Source organism: Symphalangus syndactylus, chromosome 13 (assembly GCF_028878055.3).
Source record: "Symphalangus syndactylus isolate Jambi chromosome 13, NHGRI_mSymSyn1-v2.1_pri, whole genome shotgun sequence".
NCBI lineage: Eukaryota > Metazoa > Chordata > Mammalia > Primates > Hylobatidae > Symphalangus > Symphalangus syndactylus.
The window spans coordinates 49,204,160-49,228,168 of NC_072435.2; the positions used below are offsets into that span (position 1 = coordinate 49,204,160).

The 24,009-nt window shown below is 38.6% G+C and overlaps 1 protein-coding gene and 1 pseudogene across 3 annotated transcripts in view; both read right to left on the reverse strand.

Moving 5' to 3' along the window:
* The window catches only part of LOC129459812 (zinc finger protein 724), a 283,659-nt gene that overhangs the window by 234,429 nt on the left and 25,221 nt on the right, over positions 1-24,009 (reverse strand). For 2 of the 3 annotated variants that reach the window (XM_063616347.1, XM_055237031.2), the window contains one exon: positions 7,508-16,851. In XM_063616347.1, the coding sequence (XP_063472417.1) occupies positions 15,218-16,851 (1,634 nt within the window). In that variant the 3' untranslated portion in view covers positions 7,508-15,217. Of the gene's footprint in view, positions 16,852-24,009 lie in introns of those variants that run through there. The other variant, XM_055237030.2, reaches the window with a different exon arrangement.
* Positions 1,929-7,052, reverse strand: LOC129459818 (protein FAM133B-like; annotated as a pseudogene).

Genomic DNA, 24,009 nt, shown 5'->3' on the forward strand with positions numbered 1-24,009 from the left:
CAAATATACAGCAGAAAAGAATATTATTTGAAATAAGAATACTGTGAATGACATTATTCTGTCAATAGAAGTAAAAACATAACCTTATCCTAATAGTCTCACCTATATTTGTACATCAAATTTTTTATTAAAAATTGTATTTCATATAAATATGCAACTTATATCACCTTTTTTACCATTTCAATGTCTTCTCCACTCTATATTAGTGGAAAACAGGCCAGCTGGTCCCGGGAATGATAAAGAGCACTTGCTTGGGTGATACTCCTGTGTCAAATACCGTTATTTGGCCCAAAGTACTGGTTTTCGATTTTTCTCTACATTTAGTAATAAAATAAAATTCTTAGCTAAGAAGACTTGATCTCATTCAAATATGTTTTATGGAATATGGCTGACAAGAGTCACTGACTTATCTTGAATATTGGTTTTTTTATGAATTCAAATTGAGTACTATAAATAATCTTTTACTAAAAGACTTTGCAAAGCAGAGTAAGATTCATAAAATTTCTTTTTTTTTTTTTTTTTTTTTTTGAGACGGAGTCTCGCTCTGTCGCCCAGGCTGGAGTGCAGTGGCGTGATCTCGGCTCACTGCAAGCTCCACCACCCGGGTTCACGCCATTCTCCTGCCTCAGCCTCCCGAATAGCTGGGACTACAGACGCCTGCCACCGCGCCCGGCTAATTTTTTTGTATTTTTAGTAGAGATGGGGTTTCACCATGTTAGCCAGGATGGTCTCCATCTCCTGACCTCGTGACCCGCCCGCCTCGGCCTCCCAAAGTGCTAGGATTAAAGGCTTGAGCCACCGCGCCCGGCCTAATCATACTATTTTTTAGTAGCTAATGACATGTGTTACCCATTAGTCCTATACAACTCTTTGACTGGCTGAAAAGTATTTTGTTAATTTACTTTAAATTGAGAGACTAGATTTGCGATCTTCAGTCTTTCAGTGTTAAAGCAAATCAGAGAAGCACAATGCATGTAGAATGCTCCTTCCCTTCCTTCCCTTTTCTTTTCTTTTTGTTGTTGTTGTTGTTGAGACGGACTCCCGCACTGTCATCTGGGCTGGAGTGCAATGGCGCGATTCGGCTCACTGCAGCCTCTGCCTCCCGGGTTCAAGCGGTTCTCCTGCCTCAGCCTCCCGAGTAGCTGGGATTACAGGTGCCTGCCACCACGCCCAGCTAATTTTTTTTATTTTTTGTAGAGACAGGGTTTCACTATGTTGGCCAGGCTGGTCTTGGACTCCTGACCTTGTGATCTGCCCGCCTCGGCCTCCCAAAGTGCTAGGATTACAGGCGTGATAGAATGCATTTTCCTGCCCACCATAATTCTTCTTTACATAGAATATATTCCATTCAAACTATTTAGCCAGGATTTTAGATTTCAAAAGGTCAAGAACTTAATAATTGAGTGAAGCCAAAATATTGTCGTTGCTTCTTGTTAGCAATCTAGCCATTTCAAAAAGCACAGCAATTATGCCAAGCCATTGAAAGCATGTAGTTAACTTTATCCCATTTCAAAAATTATTTTTATGTTAATTTAAGAGGAACTATCTACATAACTTTACATGCATTCAAGAAATATTTATATTAGCTGGATGCAGTAGCTCACATCTATAATCCCAGCACTTTGAGGGCCGAGGAGGTAGGATCATATGAGGTTAGGAGTTCGAGACCAGCCTGGCTGACATGGAAAAGCTCCGTATCTACTAAAACTACAAAAATTATCTGGGCATAATGATGCACGTCTTTAATCCCAGCTATTCAGGAGGATGAGGCATGAGATTCTCTTGAACCTGAGAGGCAGAGGTTGCAGTGAGCCAAGATTGCACCACTGCACTCTAGCCTGAGCAACAGAGCAAGACTCTGTCACAAATAAATTTTTTTTAAACTTAACTTGTCATAATTTGTTATTAATATACAAAGACAACAAACGTTTAAAACATTACATTTACTAAGATTCTGGCAATAAGACACAGCATACCAGGCTTGCCACTCAACTTGTTATTGTAAGTCTCAGCTTCAATATGAAGCCGTTTTTTTTTTTTTAAATCAAAACCCTGCTTTTTACATGCTAAGTATCTCGGCAAGTAGGCCATTAAACATAGTAATGAACTTAAGACAGCAAGAGTGAGGAGTTAACGAAAGCTAAACATTGCAGCCTAAACAAAATTCGTACAAAAAAATAAACTATCACTGGTTACATAAAATTTTCCTGACTGGTTAAAACTTAGTATAAAACATGCATTTTAGAATCTTTAGCTATCAAGTTCAAAAAGTACCAGTGTCTATTTAAAGTAATTCCTTTCCCAAGCCAAAATGTAGGCAAAATTTATTTAAATGACATAACACATTCTAATGCTAAAAAATATTCATTATTACTGAAGTGGAGGTAAATCCCAGAGCTTTTGCGGCTTTCTCATGCTGCAAATGACTGTTTCTCTGGTTCGCTCAAAGCAGCATATGACAGCATCCAAGGATAACACTAAGCTCGGTAAAGGGCAAGACTGCTGGTAGCCAGCTCTGACCTCCCCGTGAAGCATGGCTACTGTGTCCATAATACAGGATGTATGAGGATCAAAGGCACACTATTCTGCTAGCTAAAGAGATAGCAAACCGCCCGCCCAACCCTAAAAGCTCCTTCCCCAGGTAAATAAAAGTATATGAGGGGAAAAAATTAAAATACACTTATCTACAGAGTAAGAGTTTTGAAATATTAATGTAATCCCTCCTTCAAAAATTTTAACTAGAGTCATCTGGTCATTTCTGATTACATCTTAAAGATGTATCCAGATTCAATTTCTGTTGGTTATCCTTAGACACTTCTAGTCAAAAGTATTAATTTTATTCCCAAATATCTTAACCACTAGTACGACTGCAGTGTATTATCTCCCAGAGTTATCAAGCACTGGAAGAGAAAAAAATAGATGTTCAAGCAACAGGCAATATTTATGGCCCTTTCACACAGTGGCATCTGACTGGCTACTGAATAGTCCAGGAATAATTCTAAAAACAAGAAAATTCATGCATTTTAGTAAATATGTTGTAGTTTTCACAGTTGAAATTTCCTCAGACATTGCACTTTCTTTATAAGGGAATCCTGATTTTTCTTAATGTTATGGAGAGTCAGGACTTGAACTAGCAGAATTCTTTTTCTTCTTCTTACTGTGTTTCTTATGCTTCTTTTTCTTGTTTTTTTTTTTTTTTTTTCTGTTGTTTTTTCTCGTTCTTCACTGCTTTTCTTTTTTGCTCACACCTCCTCAATATACTCTGATTCTGACAAGGACTCAGATGATAAAGGTTTATCTTCAGAATACATCTTTCTCTTTTTTTTTTTTTTTTTTGAGACGGAGTCTCGCTCTGTCGCCCAGGCTGGAGTGCAGTGGCGCAATCTCGGCTCACTGCAAGCTCCGCCTCCCGGGTTCACGCCATTCTCCTGCCTCAGCCTCTCCGAGTAGCTGGGACTACAGGCGCCCACCAGCACGCCCGGCTAATTTTTTGTATTTTTTAGTAGAGACGGGGTTTCACTGTGGTCTTGATCTCCTGACCTTGTGATCCGCCCGCCTCGGCCTCCCAAAGTGCTGGGATTACAAGCGTGAGCCACCGCGCCTGGCCACATCTTTCTCTTTTTGCTGAGTCCTTTAATATCCTTTTCTTTCTCAGTTCCATCTTTTGACTTCTTTTTCTTTTTTAAACTATCCTTACTGTCTGATTCAGTTTCTGACATGGAGCTTTCAGAAGATTTATGTGCACGTTCTTCTTTTTCTTTCTCCGTTTTCCTTGTTTCTTATCCTCATCTTCAGAATCAGAAGAACCTACCAGATTTCTTCTTTTCTTTTTTCTTTCTTTTTTTGGATGAGCTCTCACTTCCACTTAACACTTTCTCCCTGTGTTTTTCCAGTTCTTTCTTCCAGTTCAGGTAGGCCTTGGTTGATTCAGATAATCCTGTATTGTTGGCCCTGACGACTGGATTGGACCCCTTGATCTCGCCATTGCTATTGGGTTCAGATAGGCCACCCGATTGTCCCGCTTCCCCATGGTGCTGGATTGAGCGCACAGTGGCACGCCGAGGGAAACCGGGCTGGAGAGACGGCGGAAGAGGGCCCGCCGCAGGTCCTCTTGCTGCCTCCCCACTCCCACTCCCAGTAAATTTTCATATTAAGGTATTTAATGTTCAATATTGTATGACAGTATAGTGGAATCCTCAAAAGTGAGCAGAAGTTTATTATTAATAAATTTATTAGGCCGGGTGCGGCAGCTCACATCTGTAATCCCAGCACTTTGGGAGGCCAAAGCGGGTGGATCATGAGGTCAGTTCAAGACCAGCCTGGCCAACATGGTGAAACCCTGTCTCTACTAAAAATACAAAATTAGCCAGGTGTGGTGGCGCACCTGTAATCCCAGCTACTCAGGAGGCTGAGGCAGAAGAATCGCCTGAGCCTGGGAGGTGGAGGCTGCAGTGAGGTGAGATTGCACCACTGCACTCCAGCCTGAGCAACAGTGAGGCTCTGTCTTAAAATACATAAAATCAATCAATCAATAAAATTATCTTTTTCAAAGTTTTTCAATTGTTAAAGAATCAGGTATGCTTTTCACGGTAAGTTCAATTTTAGGAGGGTACCCACTGGTCTTCATGGTATTTCTGTAATGGATAGTGTAAAACCGGGTCACCAGAATTATGCAGACATGCTCATTTAATCAGAATGAGTTCAGCCTTCATGGTGGAGTATTGGTATCTCAGGAGCTGATCATTCACTACAACTTAGTAAATATTGCTCCATAATCCCAGTGAATTCTTTCAACCACGTTTCCTTTATTCTCTCATTGATGTGGTCATGTTGTGGTCTCGTCTGTTAAGCTATCCCAGATGAGAGGTGATTATTTATTGCATGAATGAGACCCCTTTTTTTCCTCTTTCTTGGGATCCTCCTGCCCTCCCTACTGGAAGCAACATGTGAGAGGCAGGAATTATGACAATATACAAATATATTTCCTGCCAGGGGACCACCATAAGATAGCTTGAAACATGACCCATCTAGAAGTCACTTACTTCCAGGCCAGCAGAGGTGTTTCTCTATGATGTGTCTTTTTCTCTTAAAAGCATCTCTAATTAAGTTTAGCCCAATCAGGATAATCTCCCTTTTGATAAACACAAAGTCAACACATTAATAACCTAATTTCATGAGAAATTAATTTCCTAACACAGTAAATCACTTTTTTGTTTTGAGATGGAGTCTCACTCTGTGGTCCAGGCTGGAGTGCAGCGGCATGATCTCCGCTCACTGCAAACTTCACCTCACAGATTCAACTGATTCTCCTGTCTGAGCCTCCAGAGTAGCTGGGATTGCAGGCACCCTCCACCATGCTTGGCTCATTTTGTATTTTCAGTAGAGATGGGGTTTCACCATGTTGGCCAGGCTGGTCTCGAACTCCTGACCTCAGGTGATCCACCTGTCTCTGCCTCCCAAAGTGTTGGGATTATAGGCGTGAGCCACCACGCCTGGCCAGTCACACACTTTTTTACACTATAAAGATAACACTGCAGGTGTGCAACAGCTGGGAATCCTGCGGATCGTCTTAGAATTTTGCCTATCCACCTGAATAGATTTTTCTTTTTTTTGAGATGGAGTTTCACTCTTGTCGCCCAGGCTGGAGTGCAATAGTGTGATCTTGGCTCACTGCAACCTCCACCTCTCGGGTTCAAGCGATTCTCCTGCATCAGCCTCCTGAGTAGCTGGGATTACAGGCACCCACGACCACGCACGGCTAATTTTTGTATTTTTAGTAGAGACAAGGTTTTGCCACGTTGGCCAGGCTGGTCTCGAACTCCTGACCTCAGGTGATCCACCCACCTCGGCCTCCCAAACTGCTGGGATTACAGGTGTGAGCCACCGTGCCCAGACCTGAATAGACTTTCAAATTCTTTCAGTTGCTTATCTAAGTAAACAAAGATATCTACAAATAATAATTAACTACATTCCAATTTAATTCATTACAAATATCTTTTTTCTGGCTTAATTTCTTCATGTACCATTTTATAGATTCACACATGCATATATAACAATGAAATTGTATCCAATTATTCCATTTTTGTTAATTTGTATTATAAATGAGTATTAAAATAATTATTTCTTTTCTGTTTGAAGGGTTTGTTTGTTGTTTTTTTTTTCTTTTTTTTTTGAGACAGAGTCTCGCCCTGTTGCCCAGGCTGGAGTGCAGTGGCGGGATCTCGGCTCACTGCAACCTCCACCTCCCGAGTTCAAGCGATTCTCCTGCCTCAGCCTCCTGGGTAGCTGGGATTACAGGTGTTTGCCACCACGCCCGCCTAATTTTTGGGGTTTTAGTAGAGACAGGGTTACAACATGTTGGCCAGGCTAGTCTCAACCTCCTGATCTCAGGTGATCCACCCACCTCAGCCTCCCAAAGTGCTGGGATTACAGGCATGAGCCATTGTGCCCAGCAACACAGAACTATTTTTATAACACACAAGTCTTTCAACCAATAAATATATATTTAAATTATTTCCTAAAATGTGGTATACAAAATGGAGTACTATTCAGCCTTAGAAAGGGGTAAATCCCGTCGTTTGAAATATACATTTGAAGACATTATGCTAGATGGAATAAGCCTGACACAGAAAGACAAATACTGCATAATCTCATTTATATGTAGAATCTAATAAAGTTTAACTCAAAAAAAATAGAAAGTGAAATAATGGTTACCAGAAGCTCAATGTGGTGGTAAGAAATTAGAATTTTTGATTGAAGGGTACAAAGTTTCAAATAGACAAGGTAAGTAGTTTTTGAGATCTATTTCACAGCAGCATGACTATAGTAAACCACAATGTAATTGTATTTTAAAGTGACTAAATTTCAAATGTCTTACCACAAAGAATGATAGGTAAGCGAGTTGATAGATGTTATTTAACTCAACTCAATCATTCCATATTTCATACATATATTCAAATGTCACATTTTACCCCATAAATTCATTCAACTTTGATTTGCCAATCAAAAATACTATTCATACTTTAAAGAGAAACTTTAAGAAATTTGACGAGAAAGTCATTTTAAAATCTTAGAAAACATACATATATTTTGCATATATATATATATATAAATATATATATATATATATATATATATTTCAAATGGCTTGCTCCTTTAATGATGTTAAGTAAACTTTTTTCTTTTTTTTGAGACGGAGTCTCACTGTCACTCAGGCTGGAGTTCAGTGGCATGGTCTCTCACTACAACCTCTGCCTCCCAGGTTCAAGTGATTCTCCTGCCTCAGCCTCCCGAGTAGCTGCGATTACAGGTGCCTGTCATCATGCCCGGTTAATTTTTGTAATTTTAGTAGAGACTGGGTTTCACCATGTTGGCCAGGCTGTTCTTGAGCTCCTGACCTCAGGTGATCTGCCTGCCTTGGCCTCCCAAAGTGCTGGGATTACAGGCGTGAGCCACCGTGCCCGCTGTAAGTAAACTTTTAATATAATGAATAGTCTAAACCCAACACTCAGGAATAAAATGTTTATTTTTAATGTTCAAAATACAATACTATAAAAGACTCTAAAGCAACTGCTTAGAGTACCATTATTTCTACATTTGTAAATAAATTATTCCTTCACTTGTTAGAGAAAAGTTATTTGAATATATATTTTAAACTACATTTCAATGTATTAAATCAAATGAACATATCTACTTGGCAATAAAAAATTTATTAAACAGGTAGATAAGAAAACAACTTGCCTTCTTTTCTAATTTTAAAACTGACAAACACTCGGCATTTAGGTGCTTATTTGTCTAGTGTTACTGGAGTGCTAAAGAGAAGTACTCAATGAGAAATCTTTCCATATTTATATCCATGCTGGGTGTGAATACATGGGAATTTTCCAAGGGTAGTATTATAAACCTTCAACTACTATTATATATAGCCCCAGACTGATTGATTAGAATAAACATGGGTTACAAACCACTGATGTGGCCACCTTGTTTTTAGGCTTGACATTGATCATGATGTAACAGAATCAACAAATGAGAGCTATATGCTGGGTGCTCTTCGGGCACCTTTATTTGCATTAATTGCTTTAATTTTACCAAAACCCTAAAGTTAGGGATGCAATCAGCAACCAGCTGATACCGAGTTTCAATCTAACCGTTATGCCCAACACCCTGTCACCCAATGCTTGTTTTAAATCCTGACCTATCATTTTGGCTTTACATTTTTTAACTTAGTAAAAATAAAGATACATTTACAAACCACTTCTTTTTATCCATAAATAGTATGTAGAACTTAATTTTTGGTTTAAAGTATTCATTACAAAGTCTGAGACAAACACTTCAGTAAGTGAATTATAACATTATTCCTTTTATGACTTAAAAGAACCATTAATTTTACTTTTGAAATAATGAGTGTTTATATTTAAAGTTAAAATGAGCCTATTACTATATAGAAAATTTGTTGTCTGCATGAACCTTGTCATCCATTGAGTGGTCTACAGTTGCTTTCAGAAACACTAATAAGAATACTGTTTCTGATTGAATAATTAAAGAATGTTATGCTTTTTCAGTGACTAAAATAAAATGGATTGAAATTACTGATCAGTAACTTACAATGTGGTTTAAATGTTATTTAATAAATACATGTGAAGTTTCTCTTAAACTAATTTTAACAAATGACTTCTACTGTTTTTCACTTCCATTAGAAAAAAGTATTAAAATTTGTTATTACAAGCCTATACATTTTATTCAGATCTAAACATAGTGCTAATCTTAAAAGATCTGTATGCTTAGGATTATAAAAAGCCTATTCTCCATTCACACATACAAGATAAATAACTGTTTTCAGTAAACCCAATGGGGCCACTGTCACTCACAATTATAAGCTATTAAAATATTAATACTATCACCTAGATGACACTTTTAGGTATCTGCATGTTCAAGTTGTTTAACTTATAATTCAAAAATAAATTTTTATAAACTATAAAATATAAAGAATTGTTTTTTAGTTCTTAAATATTGTCATTATTTCTAGTTGACTTAACATTAAATTTTAGAGGCTGTGGCTTTAGAAACAAGAAATGTCATGGTTGACTCTGCTTTACTTCCTGCCTTATTTCACACAAACACAGCAGCACAAAAAAGGCCAGAAATGCTACAACTTGAATGGAAATACACCAGTACCTTTCTAGGGAGAATATATGTGGGAGCATATTTACCTGAAATTAATGACATCTTTTGTTGAAGTACAGGCTTCTATATGGCAATTAATAAAGACAAAAATTTTACAGGGCAAAAGAGTAAGAGATATACTCTAAAATTACCTTCTAACCCGTTATTTCTTTTTTCACTAGCATGGTTGTGACGGAATGAGCATTTGCAGCAGCTTTTTTTTTTTTGAGACAGAATCTTGCTCTGTCTCCCAGGCTGGAGTGCAACAGCATGATCTCAGCTCACTGCAACCTCTGCCTCCCGGGTTCAAGTGATTCTTCTGCCTCAGCCTCCCGAGTAGCTGGATTACAGGCACGTGCCACCACACTCTGCTAATTTTTGTATTTTTAGTAGAGATGAGGTTTCACCATGTTGGTCAGGCTGGTCTCAAACTCCTGACCTCGTATCTGCCCACCTCGGCCTCCCAGAGTGCTGGGATTACAGGTGTGAGCCACGGTGCCCCGCCCGCAGCACAGTCTTAAATAACCTACACTCTCTGCTTCATCATTTTTGGGATATGGCCATAAGACGTTTATGATTTTATTAGAAAAAAATGTTTTTTCTAATTCAGAAATTTAGCAAAATTTCACAGGTGGATCATGAGGTCAGGAGTTTGAGACCAGCCTGACCAACATGGTGAAACCCAGTCTCTACTAAAAATACAAAAATTAGCCGGATGTGGTGGCACACGCCGGTAGTCCCAGCACTTAGGAGGCTGAGGCAGAGGTTGCAGTGAGCTGAGATTGTGCCACTGCACTCCAGCCTGAGCAGCAGAGAGACTCCATCTAAAAAAAAAAAAAAAAAAAAGAAAACAATGAATCTACAATAACTGTAGTAATTATGCTTTGAAATAAATTTAACCAAAAAGTGGAAAAAACTGTGCATTATAATCTAAGCAATATTGAAGTACAAAATTAAATAATACACAAATAGAAAAATGTTACCTACAAATGAATTGGCATTATTATTGTTAAATATCTGTATTACACAAAATAATCTACAGACACAATGCAACCTCTATGAAAATACCAGTGACACACTGGTATAAATTTTAAAACATACATCTAAAATTTATATTGTACCACAGAAGACGCAAAGTAGCCAAAGCAATAAAGAAAAAAAAAGTGTGCTTTGGGAGGCCAAGGCGGGTGGATCACGAGGTCAGGAGATTGAGACCATCCTGGACTAACACGGTGAAACCCTGTCTCTACCAAAAATACAAAAATTTATCTGGGCGTGGTGTTGGGCGCCTGTAGTCCCAGCTACTCGGGAGGCTGAGGCAGGAGAATGGCGTGAACCCGGGAGGTGGAGCTTGCAGTGAGCCGAGATTGTGCCACTGCACTCCAGCCTGGGAGAAAGTGCGAGACTTCGTCTTAAAACAAAAAACAAAACAAAACCAAAAAGGGTGAAGATATCACCCCACTTGACTTTGAAATATACTAAAAAAGCTATATTAGCTAAAACAGTATGGTAATTGAAGAAAAACAGACACATACTCCAACGGAGCAGGAACCAAAAAAAAAGACCAGAAATGGCTGAATTTACAACTAATCCCAGCAGAAATATTTATGGCATATTATGGAGTATCCGTTACGCAGCAAGTACTGTCATGTTTTTCTTTTTTTTTTTTTTTTTTGAGAAGGAGTCTCGCTTTGTCACCCAGGCTGGAATGCAGCGGCGCGATCTCAGCTCACCGCAACCTCCGCCTCCTGGGATTAAGCGATTCTCCTGCCGCAGCCTCCTGAATAGCTGAGATTTCAGGCACGTGTCACCACACACAGCTAATTTTTGTATTTTTAGTAGAGATGGGGTTGTGCCATGTTTGCCAGGCTGGTCTTGAACTCCTGGCCTCAGATGATCTGCCCACTTTGGCCTCCCAAAGTGCAGGGATTACAAGCATGAGCCACCGTACCTGGCCTCACTGTCATGTTTCTTTGATACATTTATATATAAAAACATTCTCATGACTTATGAAGCTTCCCTAGTACTTACCTAAAAAAAAAAAATGACTCAATAAATAAGTAAATTCACTTATGTCATCCATAAAAAGTAAAAGGACAATAAAGAAAAGTAGGCTTATATAGGCATCTGCAACTAAAAGAACAAAATGGAATGTTCTAAATAAAATATAACAATACATTAATTATGGAATTACTTCTAAAAATTATGTGCACTACTGAATTTTATAAAAAACATTCTTATAATCACGACCAGCTCATGTAATGGATACTTCATAAACTGTAAAACAAAATTATAACAAGAAAATAATAGGTCTGGCATGAGTGCCAGGCAAAGAGTTTGTATGGAGAGATTCTGAACCATAAGCCATAAGGTTTTACAGTAATGAATTTAATACAAAGCTGAGAGCATAAATTTGCTTTCAGCATTTTTGAGGTTTTTATTATCTAGTAAATTAATCACCTTATTAAAATATTTGTTCCGATATTGCTCTATTCTTCTGAAAATAGGTACAAACTCATGCTCATACAAACACACTTCATAATTTTCTTTCCTAAGGTTTATCTTTACAGTAATACATGTATATTTTTAACTTTATGTAAATCAAAATTAAAAGTCTTTGTGTTTGCAGAGGCCACATGTTCAAATAAAAATATATAAGAAATTTATTAAAATATGTATTCAAGACTCACAAATGTATGCATTTTATTCATACTTCTAAATAATATAATCATAGAAATTACTCTGTAGTCAATATCTATTTATTTATTCATTTTGAGAAAGTCTCGCTCTGCCATCCAGGCTGGAGTGCAGTGGCATGATCTCAGCTCACCACAACCTCCACCTCCCAAGTTCAAGTGATTCTCCTGCCTCAGACTCCTGAGTAACTGGGATTACAGGCACTCACGACCATGCCTGGCTAACTTTTCTATTTATAGTACAGACAGGGTTTCAACATGTCGGCAACGCTGGTCTTGAACTCCTGACCTCAGGTGATCCACCTGCCTCAGCCTCCCAAAGTGCTAGGATTACAGGCATGAGCCATGGTGTCCGGCCATCAGTAACAGTTTAGTTGTACATTTTAAACAAAAAGTGTAAAATTAAATTTTCTGTAATACAAAGGATAAATGCTAGAGGTGAGGCAGTCGGTAACAGTTTAGTTGTATATTTTAAACTAACAAAAAGTGTAAAATTAAATTTTCTGTAATACAAAGGATAAAGGCTAGTAGAGGTGATAAATACCTAATTTACCATGAGGTGATTATTATGTACTGTATGTATGTATCAAAATATGCCATATGTGTTTTAAATATATACACATACTATGTACCTGAAAATATTAAGTAAATTTAAATGAGAAAGAAAAAATAAAAACTTAACATACAGGAACAACATTCTTTAACTTCTTTGCAGTTTAAAGCCACTAGCAAAAAAGATTACTACAAATACTACTTTATTATGTTAACAAATAATATATTGTTACCATCTTTTACCTACACTCTTGAGTAAGGTGGAATGGGTTAAGGTTAGTGGCAAAATAATTCTTCATTGAATGCACAATAGCATTTAACATGTTAAAAATGTTAAATTAAAAAGTTAAGTCTACACATAATTTCAAAGTTTTTAAATGTACTGGATTGTATCACATAAAAGTACAATTAGTAAAATAATACACTATTAATTAAATTTTAACTAAAATTAAAAATATTTCTCTCTCATAATGTAGAGTATTAAACTGAACACCTACTTCATGCATTGCTCAATATTATAAGTTAACCACAAAGAGCATCCCTACTTAGATTTTCATCATACGTCTTACATTTTAATGTCTTTACTCTTTCATAGAAGAGATAATATATAATGTCCACCTAATAAAAGAGTCTCTCATATATTTCATGCAGGAACAATTCATCACATACTTTCACATGTGAATACAACAGGAATAAAGAAACAGTATGAATTTGAGAGTTGAATTACATCATTATTCACGTATTTAAAGCCTATAAAATTTTTTCGAGAAAAAAGTATACTTTGTTGGGCACAGTGGCTCATGCCTGTAATCCCAGCACTTTGGGAGGCTGAGGCAGGTGGATCATCTGAGGTCAGGGGTTCAAGACAACCTGCCCAATGGCCAAGACCCCATCTCTACTAAAAATACAAAAATTAGCCAAGCGTGGTAGCTCATGCCTGTCATCCCAGCTACTTGGGAGGCTGAAGCAGGAGAATCACTTGAACTTGGAGGTGGAGCTGCACTCCAACCTGGGTGACAAAGCAAGACTTTGTCTTAAAAAAAAAAAAAGTAAAGCCTGGCCAACATGGTGAAACCTTGTCTCTACTAAAAATACTAAAAATTAGCAAGGTATGGTTGCGCGCGCCTGTAATCCCAGCTACTCAGGAGGCTGAGGCAGGAAAATCACCTGAACCTGGGAGGTGGAGGTTGCAGTGAGCTGAGATAGCACCACTGCACTCCATCCTGCACGATGGGAAGAAGACTCCATCTCAAAAAAAAAAAAAGTGTACTTTGAATGTAATAACTCTCCAAAATGTCTTATACACTTTTTAAAGTTATATACAAAATATTTATGTACAAACTTCAGTTTTGAATTATTTTCTAAACTCAACACTCTGATTTAGTGTACTGTCTGAAGTGTCAGTTCCTTAGCTATATCTACTCCAAACTGATATTTACAGACTTAATTTTCAAATAACTAATTTTTTATATTATTGCATCTGCAAAAATATATTTTAGTATGAACTGTCTGATGTTTCCTAGGCTATAGTTTGTAAAAAAATGTTTTTCCAAATTTATTACTTTTGCAGAGATTTTCAAGATAAATCATCTGATGTTGAAGAAAGCTTGAGCAACTACTTCAGGGTTTTCCTCTAGTACAAAATGTGTAAAATAAGATCTGTAATACAAGTAATAGTACCACAACACTCTTCATATGAGTTTTTTTTGAGATGGAGTGCAGCTGGAGTGTCCAGGCTGGAATGCGGTGGCACAAACTCAGCTCACTGCAACCTCTGCCTCCCAGGTTCAAGCGATTCTCCTGTCTCAACCTCCAAGTAGCTGGCATTAGTCATGCACCACCATGCCCATCTAATTTTTGTATTTTGGGTAGAGATGGAGTTTCACCATGTTGGCCAGGCTGGTCTTGAACTTCTGACCTCAAGTGAACCACCCGCCTTGGCCTCCAAAGTGCTGAAATTACAGGCGTGAGCCACCATGCCCAGCTCACACTCTTGATATTTTAATGCTTGTCTTCAAAATAAATACTCTTCTTCACTTTAAAGGCTTACATTTTCTGAAAAATCTATTGACAGTAATTTCATTTTTAATGCTTCTATTAAGTATGAACTCTCTGATATTGAATAAGATGTGAACAGATATTAATGGCTTCTTCACATTCTTTACATTTGCATAATTTTTCTTTTTTCTTTATTGAGACGGAGTCTCACTCTGTCACCCAGGCTGGAGTGCAGTGGCGCGATCTCGGCTCACTGCAAGCTCCACCTCCCGGGTTCACGCCATTCTCCTGCCTCAGCCTCCCCAGTAGCTGGGACTACAGGCACCCGCCACCATGCCCATCTAATTTTTTTTTGTATTTCTAGTAGAGACGGGGTTTCACTGTGTTAGCCAGGATGGTCTCGATCTCCTGACCTCATGATCCACCTGCCTCAGCCTCCCAAAGTGCTGGGATTACAGACGTGAGCCATCGCTCCCGGCCAACATTTGCATAATTTTTCTCAAGTACACATCACTTCCTGTCCAATAAAGTGTCAGCACTGGCTAAAAGTTTTGCCACATTTTTCACACTTGTAGAGGTTTCCTCCAGTATATTTTACCTACCATCAAGTGTGACAGCCATTTAAAGGTGTTTAGAAATGTTGAGGTGTTGTCAACTGCATTGTTGTATCTTTCAGGTTTGTACAGTTTCTCTCCAGTAATTCTCTTCGTTGGCAAGGATGGTCTCAATCTCTCGATCTTGTCATCCACCCGCCTTGGCCTCCCAAAGTGCTGGGATTACAGGTGTGAGCCACCGCACCTGTTCCATTCTTATTTGTCAGATTTTTCTACAGCATGAATTTTCTTGTGTGTAGTAAGGTTTGAGCATTGGTTAAAAGCTTTGCCACATTCTTTACATTTGTAGGGTTTCTCTCCAGTATGAATTACCTTATGTTTAGTGAGAGTTGAGGACCAGTTAAAGGCTTTGCCACATTCTTCACATTTGTAGGGTTTCTCTCCAGTATGAATTATCTTATGTTGAGTAAGGTTTGAGTATTGGTAAAAAGCTTTGCCACATTCTTCACATTTGTAGGGTTTCTCTCCAGCATGAATTATCTTATGTCTAGCAAGTGTGGAGGATTGGTTAAAAGCTTTGCCACATTCTTTACATTTGTAGGGTTTCTCTCCAGTATGAATTTTCTTATGTGTTGTAAGGTGTGAGGATAGGTTAAAAGCTTTGCCACATTCTTCACATTTGTAGGGTTTCTCTCCAGTATGAATTATCCTATGTTCAGTAAGGTTTGAGGACCGCTTAAAAGCTTTGCCACATTCTTTACATTTGTAGGGTTTCTCCCCAGTATGAATTATCTTATGCGTAGTAAGTTGTGAGAACTGGTTAAAGGCTTTGCCACATTCTTCACATTTGTAGGGTTTCTCTCCAGTATGAATTCTCTTATGTGTGGTAAGGTGTGAGGATGTGTTAAAGGCTTTGCCACATTCTTCACATTTGTATGGTTTTTCTCCAGTATGAATTCTCTTATGTTGAGTAAGAGTTGAGGACACGTTAAAGGCTTTGCCACATTCTTCACATTTGTAGGGTTTCTCTCCAGTATGAATTCTCTTATGTTGAGTAAGGGTTGAGGACACATTAAAGGCTTTGCCACATTCTTCACATTTATAAGGTTTATCACCAGTATGAATTCTCTTATGTTTAGTAAGGTTCGAGGATTGGTTAAAAGCTCTGCCACAAAGTTCACATATGTAGGGCTTCTCTCCAGCATGAATTATCTTATGTCGAGTAAGGGTTGACGATTGGTTAAAAGCTTTGCCACATTCTTTACATTGGTAGGCATTCTCTCCAGTATGAATTATCTTATGTGTAGTAAGGTGTGAGGATATGTTAAAAGTTTTGCCACATTCTTCACGTTTGTAGGATTTCTCTCCAGTATGAATTATCTTATGTGTGTTAAGGTGTGAGGACTTGTTAAAGGCTATGCCACATTCTTCACATTTGTAGTGTTTCTGTCCTGTATGAATTCTCTGATGTTGAGAAAGGGTTGAGGACACATTAAAGGCCTTGCCACATTCTTCAAGTTTGTAGGAATTGACAGTAGTGTGAATTCTTTTATGTTGAGTTAGGTGTGAAAGAACACAAAATGATTTGCCACATTCTTTACATTTGAAAGGATTCTTTTCAGTCTTATGTCTATTAGAATTTGAAAATTTATGAAAGTCTTTCACATATTTATCACATTGAAATATTTTGCTCTGGGTAGTTGTCAAACACTGGTTAAATCCATTATAACTTCCTTTGTGCACCTTATACTCATTCACACTTTCATAGCCTTTTTTTAACTGTAAATTGTGATGTCCACATTTTTCATATTTTCTCAGTATTATTCTTTGGAAAGAAGATTTTATGCTCTGCTCTGGCCAAAGGTCTTGGGCAAAATAACAACACATACCTGAAAGAAATAAAAATAACAACTTACTCCACACACTAGACTCAGATACATATTCTTTACACATCTAACCTACAAAACTATACAAACTACAAACAAGATTGCATAAGAAGGCCAGGCATGGTAGCTAACGCCTATACTCTCAGCACGTTGAAAGGCTGAGATGGGCAGATCACCTGAAGTCAGGAGTTTGAGACGAGTCTGGCCAATTGGTGAAACCCATCTTTACTAAAAAATACAAAAAAATTAGCCAGGCATGATAGCATGCACCTGTAATCCCAGCTACTCAGGAGGCTGAGGCAGGAGAATCTCTTGAACCTGAGCGGCAGAAGTTGCAGTGAACTGATATCACACCTACGCACTCCACCCTGGACAATAGAGCAAGACTTTGAATCAAAAAAACTACCTAACAAAATACCAAAGGCCCTAATTTCCTTATAGACATATAAATGTAAGAAAAATATACAGACCAAAATACATTTGTGAAAAATTTATAAGTGAGTTAAGTGTGTACAGTGCCCCAGGAGGTGAGCACAATGCGAAGAGCCACAAAGAATAAAGAGAAAAGTCTGTTATGTTTACCTAACACAGCTCATCCCTCTCCCCAAGATAATATAGTGCCTTTAGAAGTGAACAGACAGCCAGGCAGGGTGGCTCACGCCTGTAATCCCAGCACTTTGGGGTGCTGAGGTGGGCCGATCACCTGAGGTCAGGAGTTTGGAATCACCCTGGCCAATATGGCGAAACCCTGTCTCTACTAAAAACACAAAAATTAGCCAGGGCATGGTGGTGGGTGCCTGTAGTCCCAGCCACTTGGGAGGCTAAGGCAGGAGAATCACTTGAACCCGGGAGGCAGATGCTGCAGTGAGCCGAGATCACACCACTGCACTCCAGCCTGGGCGACAGAGCAAGACTCCGTCTCAAACAAAAAACTAAAACAAACAAACCAAAAAAAAAAAAACAAAAAAACCCACCAAATCTGTTGACAATGCTATGAAAATGAAACTTATGTTGATTGTTGATGGAAAACAAGGATGCAGCCATTATTTTAAAATGTTATGTTTCACATATAATTAAAAGTAGAATTATAATTAAATACAGCAATCCCATTTATTAATCTATATCCAAAGTATACAACACAGGACCTAGAAGAGATATGTAAACATCTATGTTTATTGTACCAGCATTCACAAAAGCCAAAAGGCTGAAGTAACCCAGATGTCATTTGATTCATAAACATATCAAAAAATGTAACATATACATACAATGGAATTTTATTCAGCCTTAAAAAAATCGTGGCCGTGCATGGTGGCTCACATTTGTAAACCTGGCACTTTGGGAGGCAGAGGTGGGTGGATCACCTGAGGTCAGGAGTTTCAGACCAGTCCGAGCAACATGGTGAAACCCCATTTCTATAAAATACAAAAAAATTTAGCCAGGCATGATGGTGGGTGCCTGTATTCCCCGCTACACAGGAGGCTGAGGCGGCAGAATTGCCTGAACCCGGGAGGCAGAGGTTCCAATGAGCTGAAATGGCACCACTGCACTCCAGCCTGGGCAACAAAGCAAAACTCCGTCTCAAAAAACAAAAACAAACAAAAACCACGTGTAAAATTCTAAGATAAACTTTGAGAATATTTTATCACCTAAAATAAGCCAGTAACAGAATGATGCATACTATATGATTCCACTTATATGAGATATGTTATAAAGAGTCACACTCGGCCGGGCGCGGTGGCTCACACCTGTAATCCCAGCACTTTCGGAGGCTGAGGCGGGCGGATTACGAGGTCAGGAGATCAAGACCATCCTGGCTAACACGGTGAAACCCCGTCTCTACTAAAAAAATACAAAAAATTAGCCAGGCGTGGTGGCGGGCGCCTGTAGTCCCAGCTACTTGGGAGGCTGAGGCAGGAGAATGGCGTGAACCAGGGAGGCAGAGCTTGCAGTGAGCTGAGATGGCACCACTGCACTCCAGCCTGGGTGACAGCAAGACTCCGTCTCAAAAAAAAAAAAAGTCACACTCATAAAATCAGAAAGTGGAAGAGTGTTTGTCAAGGGCTGGGGAGAGGGGAAAATGGGCAGTTGTTACTTAATGGATATTGAGTTTTCATTTTACAAGATGTAAAATTTCTAGAAGTGTTTTGCATAACCAGGTGAATATACTCTGTCACCCAAGCTGAAATACAGTGGCAAGATTATGGCTCACTGTAGCCTCAAACTCCCAGTCTCAAGTAATCCTACACCTTCAATCCCCCAAGCTGCTGGGACCACGGATGCACACCACCCCATGCCTGGTTATTTTTAAAAAAAATTTTCTAAAGAGAGGGTCTTTTTTTTTTTTTGAGATGGAGTCTCGTTCTGTCCCCCAGGCTGGAGTGCAGTGGCTGAATCTCAGCTCACTGCAAGCTCCAGCTCCTGGGTTCATGCCATTCTCCTGTCTCAGCCTCCCGAAAAGCCAGGACTACAGACGCCTGCCACCATGCCAGTCTAATTTTTTGTATTTTTAGTAGAGACGGGGTTTCACCATGTTAGCCACGATGGTCTTGATCTCCTGACCTCATGATCTGCCCACCTTGGCCTCCCAAAGTGCTGGGATTACAGGCATGAGCCACCGCGCCTGGCCCGAGAGAGGGTCTTTATGTGTGGGCCAGGCTGGTCTCAAATTCTTGGGCTAAAGTGATTCTCTTATCTTGGCCTCTCAAAATCCTGGAATTACAGATGTGAGCCACCACCATGCATAGTCCTAATATGTACACTTAAATAGATTTAAGATGGTAAATTTTATGTCATCTTTTTTACAACAATTTTGTAGAAGAACTGAAAAGTAGAGAATTATAAATCTTTTCAAAAATTAACTTCAAAAAAAAATTAACTGCAAATCACAAAAGTGATCTGAAAGGAACACAAAGGAAATGTACATTCATTATTAAACAGAATGTGGAAATAAGATTATTTTCAAAACTACTCACTTATGTAAGACAAAACAACCACTGAAAATCAGCTAAGAAAAAATACATACAAGATAGGCCATAACCATAATTAGGGTCATATTTATAAATAAAAAACACACACATATATAATCTGATTGCGATAGACATATAGCTAATTTATTTCTTAATTAAGCACTATGTTGACTTAAAGTATACAAACAGAATTACAAATTGTCTAAAATTATAATATGTAAGTAAAACCAAAAACACAATAGATTGATGTTAAGAAACCAACACTAAAAAAACACACATAAAGAACTGCAAAATAATAAGGGAAATGTTTACTCATAAACTCTGGTATATGCAACATTAATGGACCATTAAAAAAGAATTTGTCTATATAACTACAATATTTGACTGTAACTGTGTACTCATGGAAGGCAGGTATTCTGAATCACTGGCATTAACTATATAGCAGTTAAAATTTCAGAGAAAATGCAGTATAACCATAAATAGAAGATTCTAATGAGAAACTTTTAATAAATAAGCATTATAAAAACTAGAGGTAATTTTCATGTTTTAAATATATGTTATTCTCATACACAATGAAACTGCTGTAATTCAAATTTAGAAGCAGGCCAGGAGTGGTGGCTCACGCCTGTAATCCCAGCACTTTGGGAGGCCGAGGCAGGCGGATGACTTGAGGTCAGGAGTTCGAGACCAGCCTGGCCAATATGATGAAACCCCATTTCTACTAAAAATATAAAAAACTAGCCAGGCGTGGTGGTGCACATCTGTAATCCCAGCTACTTGGGAGGCTGAGGCAGAAGAATCACTTGAACCCAGGAGGTGGAGGTTGCAGTGAGCTGAGATCACGCCATTGCACTCCAGCCTGGGCAACAGAGTGAGACTCCATCTCAAAAAAAAAAAAAAAAAAAAAAAAATCAAATTTAGAAGCAAAGAATAGCCTTATATTGCTAAATTAAAAAGAAATAAATATATTTTTGCAGAATATAATTAAAGTCTCTGATATATATAAAACAAATATTTGGGAATAAATTATGTTTTTATTTAGATATAGTCTGAAGAAAGTGGGTGCAAATCCTGTAATTCCTATTTGCCTGCAGCAAACAAACGTATAAGTAGCTATTTTAGTAAATATGGAGTGCCTACTAAGTATCTAATTCACTTCAGGCATAACATTTAAATTCTGACACATTGTCCTAAATGTGTGAGTCTAAAATTACAGACAAATTTGAAATAGAAAATAGAAAGAAAAATGAATAGAGAGAGTGACATTAGTTTGACAGAAAAATAGAAGGTGACCTATTTTCTTAACCCCTGACAGCAAGAAAATCTGTCAGCCATCCCTGACAAAAATGCCTTTATGAGAGAGCCAAGCATCATGTCTCACACCTGTAATGACAGCTACATTGGAGAATTTCTTCAGGCCAAAATTTCAAGACCAGCTTGGGGTATGTAGCAAGTCCTCACCTCCAAAATAAGTGCCTTTAAGAGAGCTTTAAAGGCCGGGAACGGTGGCTCATGCCTGTAATTCCAGCACTTTGGGAGGCTGAGACAGGTGGGTCACCTGAGGTCAGGAGTTCGAGACCAGCTTGGCCAACACGGTGAAACACTCTCTCTACTAAAAATACAAAAATTAGCCAGGCATGATGGCGCATGCCTGTAATCCCAGCTACTTGGGAGGCTGAGACAGCAGAATTGATTGAACCCGGCCGGGAGGCAGAGGTTGCAGTGAACCAAGATCGGGCCACTGCACTCCAGCCTGGGTGACAGAGATGAGACTTCGTCTCAAAAAAAAAAAAAAAAAAAAAAAAAAAAAAAAAAAAGGCCGGGCGCAGTGGCTTATGCCTGTAATTTCAGCACTTTGGGAGGTTGAGGCGGGTGTCGATCATCTGAGGTCAGGAGTTCGAGACCAGCCTGGCCAACATGGCAAAACCCCGTCTCTACTAAAAATACAAAAATTATCCAGGCATGGCCAGGCGCGATGGCTCACGCCTGTAATCCCAGCACTTTGGGAGGCTAAGGTGGGCGGATCACCTGAGGTCAGGAGTTTGAGACCAGCCTGGCCAACATTGTGAAACCCCATCTCTACTAAAAATACAAAAATTAGCCAGGTGTGGTGGCATGTGCATGTAGTACCAGCTGCTTGGGAGGCTGAGGCAGGAGAATCACTTGAACCTGGGAGGAGGACGTTGCAGTGAGCTGAGATTGAGCCATTACACTTCAGCCTGGGCGACAGAGCAAGATTCCACACCCCACTTCCAAAAAAAAAAAATTATCCGGGCATGGTGGCGCGTGCTTATAATCCCAGCTACTGGGGGCTGAGGCAGGAGGATCACCTGAACCTGGGAGGCAGAGGTTACAGTGAGTTGAGATGGTGCCACTGCACTCCAGCCTGAGCAACAGAGTGAGACTCCATCTCAGAAGAAAAAAAAAAAAATGAGAGATTGAGAGAGAGAACTTTGAGATCCAGGCAGGGAGTTGTGAAACTCTGATAATGCCCAAGACTGAGGAGCATCCTTTTCAGAAGGCAGGCATTCATTCAGGTGGTAAACTACAGGACTTCTCTTCTTGGCTACAGACTGAAAAATAGCCCACCCAACTTGGTCCCACTGAGAATATTGAACTTACCCTGTAACCATCTCAAACTCCTCCCAGTCACAGTCTGGGAGAGGTCCTGCCCTTCCAGAGGCCTGGAGGAAGACACCCATTTATAGCCATGCAGGCAGGTTTGCAAGACCTTAGCCTTTACTGTGGTCCCTGAAGCAGTTCCATGACTCAGTTCAAGGCCAGTTCTGCCTACATAGAAACCTACACAGTGACCTGGCAAAATCCTCTTTGATATTCAGTGAAAGCCATACTCATTCACATCCTGATGTAAGGCTCACCATATGCAGACCTGACTACAGAAACCTGCCTAGTGTCTGCCCTACAGATCAAAGTCCTGAAGGATATTCAGCCTGTCCAAAAATAAAATGCAAATTACAACTACACAATCCCCTTGTAACAAGCCAACTAAAGGTAAACCCTTGTGCAGACATAGCAGCCTTGTAAGCAACCTACAGCCCCTCTTCATTACAAACCCATAGGGCATCCCATTATCCTGGGGGCCCAACAAAAGATCTTTACCTCCTGAAACCAGTTTATAAAAACTTGAAGAGGTGTTTGTTTCTTGAAATTCACAGACATCAGTGCAAAACTATATTGTGCCCAGTGTCAATGCTTCTATTTTAAAATAGCACTGGAAGTATGTAGCAGAATAGTCAAAACCATTTTTAAAAAGCCATTAAAATTGAAGACAAATAGGTAAAAAGTTGCTGTTTGTAGATCATATAATCTCATATATAAAAAATCATACCCAGTACATTTAAACATGTCTAAACTAATATACTCAGTAAATTAGCAAAATATAAAATTAACATACATTTATAAGATATGGTTCCATAAACTTAAACTATCTGATAAAATAAAGGAGGAAAACAATCTTATTGACAATAACATTAAAATAATAAATTTCTTAGAACAAATTTAACCAAGGATCTAAAAAGCCTTTTCAATGGAGGAAGTTAGAAAAGACACAAATTTTAAAATATTTTGTGTGTATGGATTGAAAGAATAAATATTGTTAAAGTGCCATATCCAAAGTGATCTACAGATTTAATAAAATCCCTATCAAAATTCCAGTGGTATTTGTTTTCATAGTAATGAAAAACACAATCATAAAATTTACTTGAAACTTCAATAAACTCTGAATAATGAAAGCAATCTTGAGGAAAAAGAACAAAGCAGGAGGACAACATACTTTATAATTTCAAACTATATTTCAAGACTATAGTAATAAAAACAGGAAGGAATGCGCAGAAAAAATGAACAAAAAAATGAAACAGAAACGACTACTCACATATTTCAGACATGATGTAGAAAGAAAACTTAATAGCTTAATATAGAGTTTCTTAAAATTTCACAGATGTTTATGTATCCACCAAAACATTAAAAAAGCAGATTTTGTAGTCTTGTATATGCCAAAAAGGGGACTTTGGTTCTCACTGAAAACTTGAAGAAAGATAACTGAAAGGAAAGTATATTCCTTAGAAAAGTTAGACGAATAAGACAAAAGATACCCCTATGTAAGAGAAAAAATAAAATAAAAAATAAACCTCAGGCTTTCCAGAAACTATTTTCCTTGGAGCACAACTCCCAAATC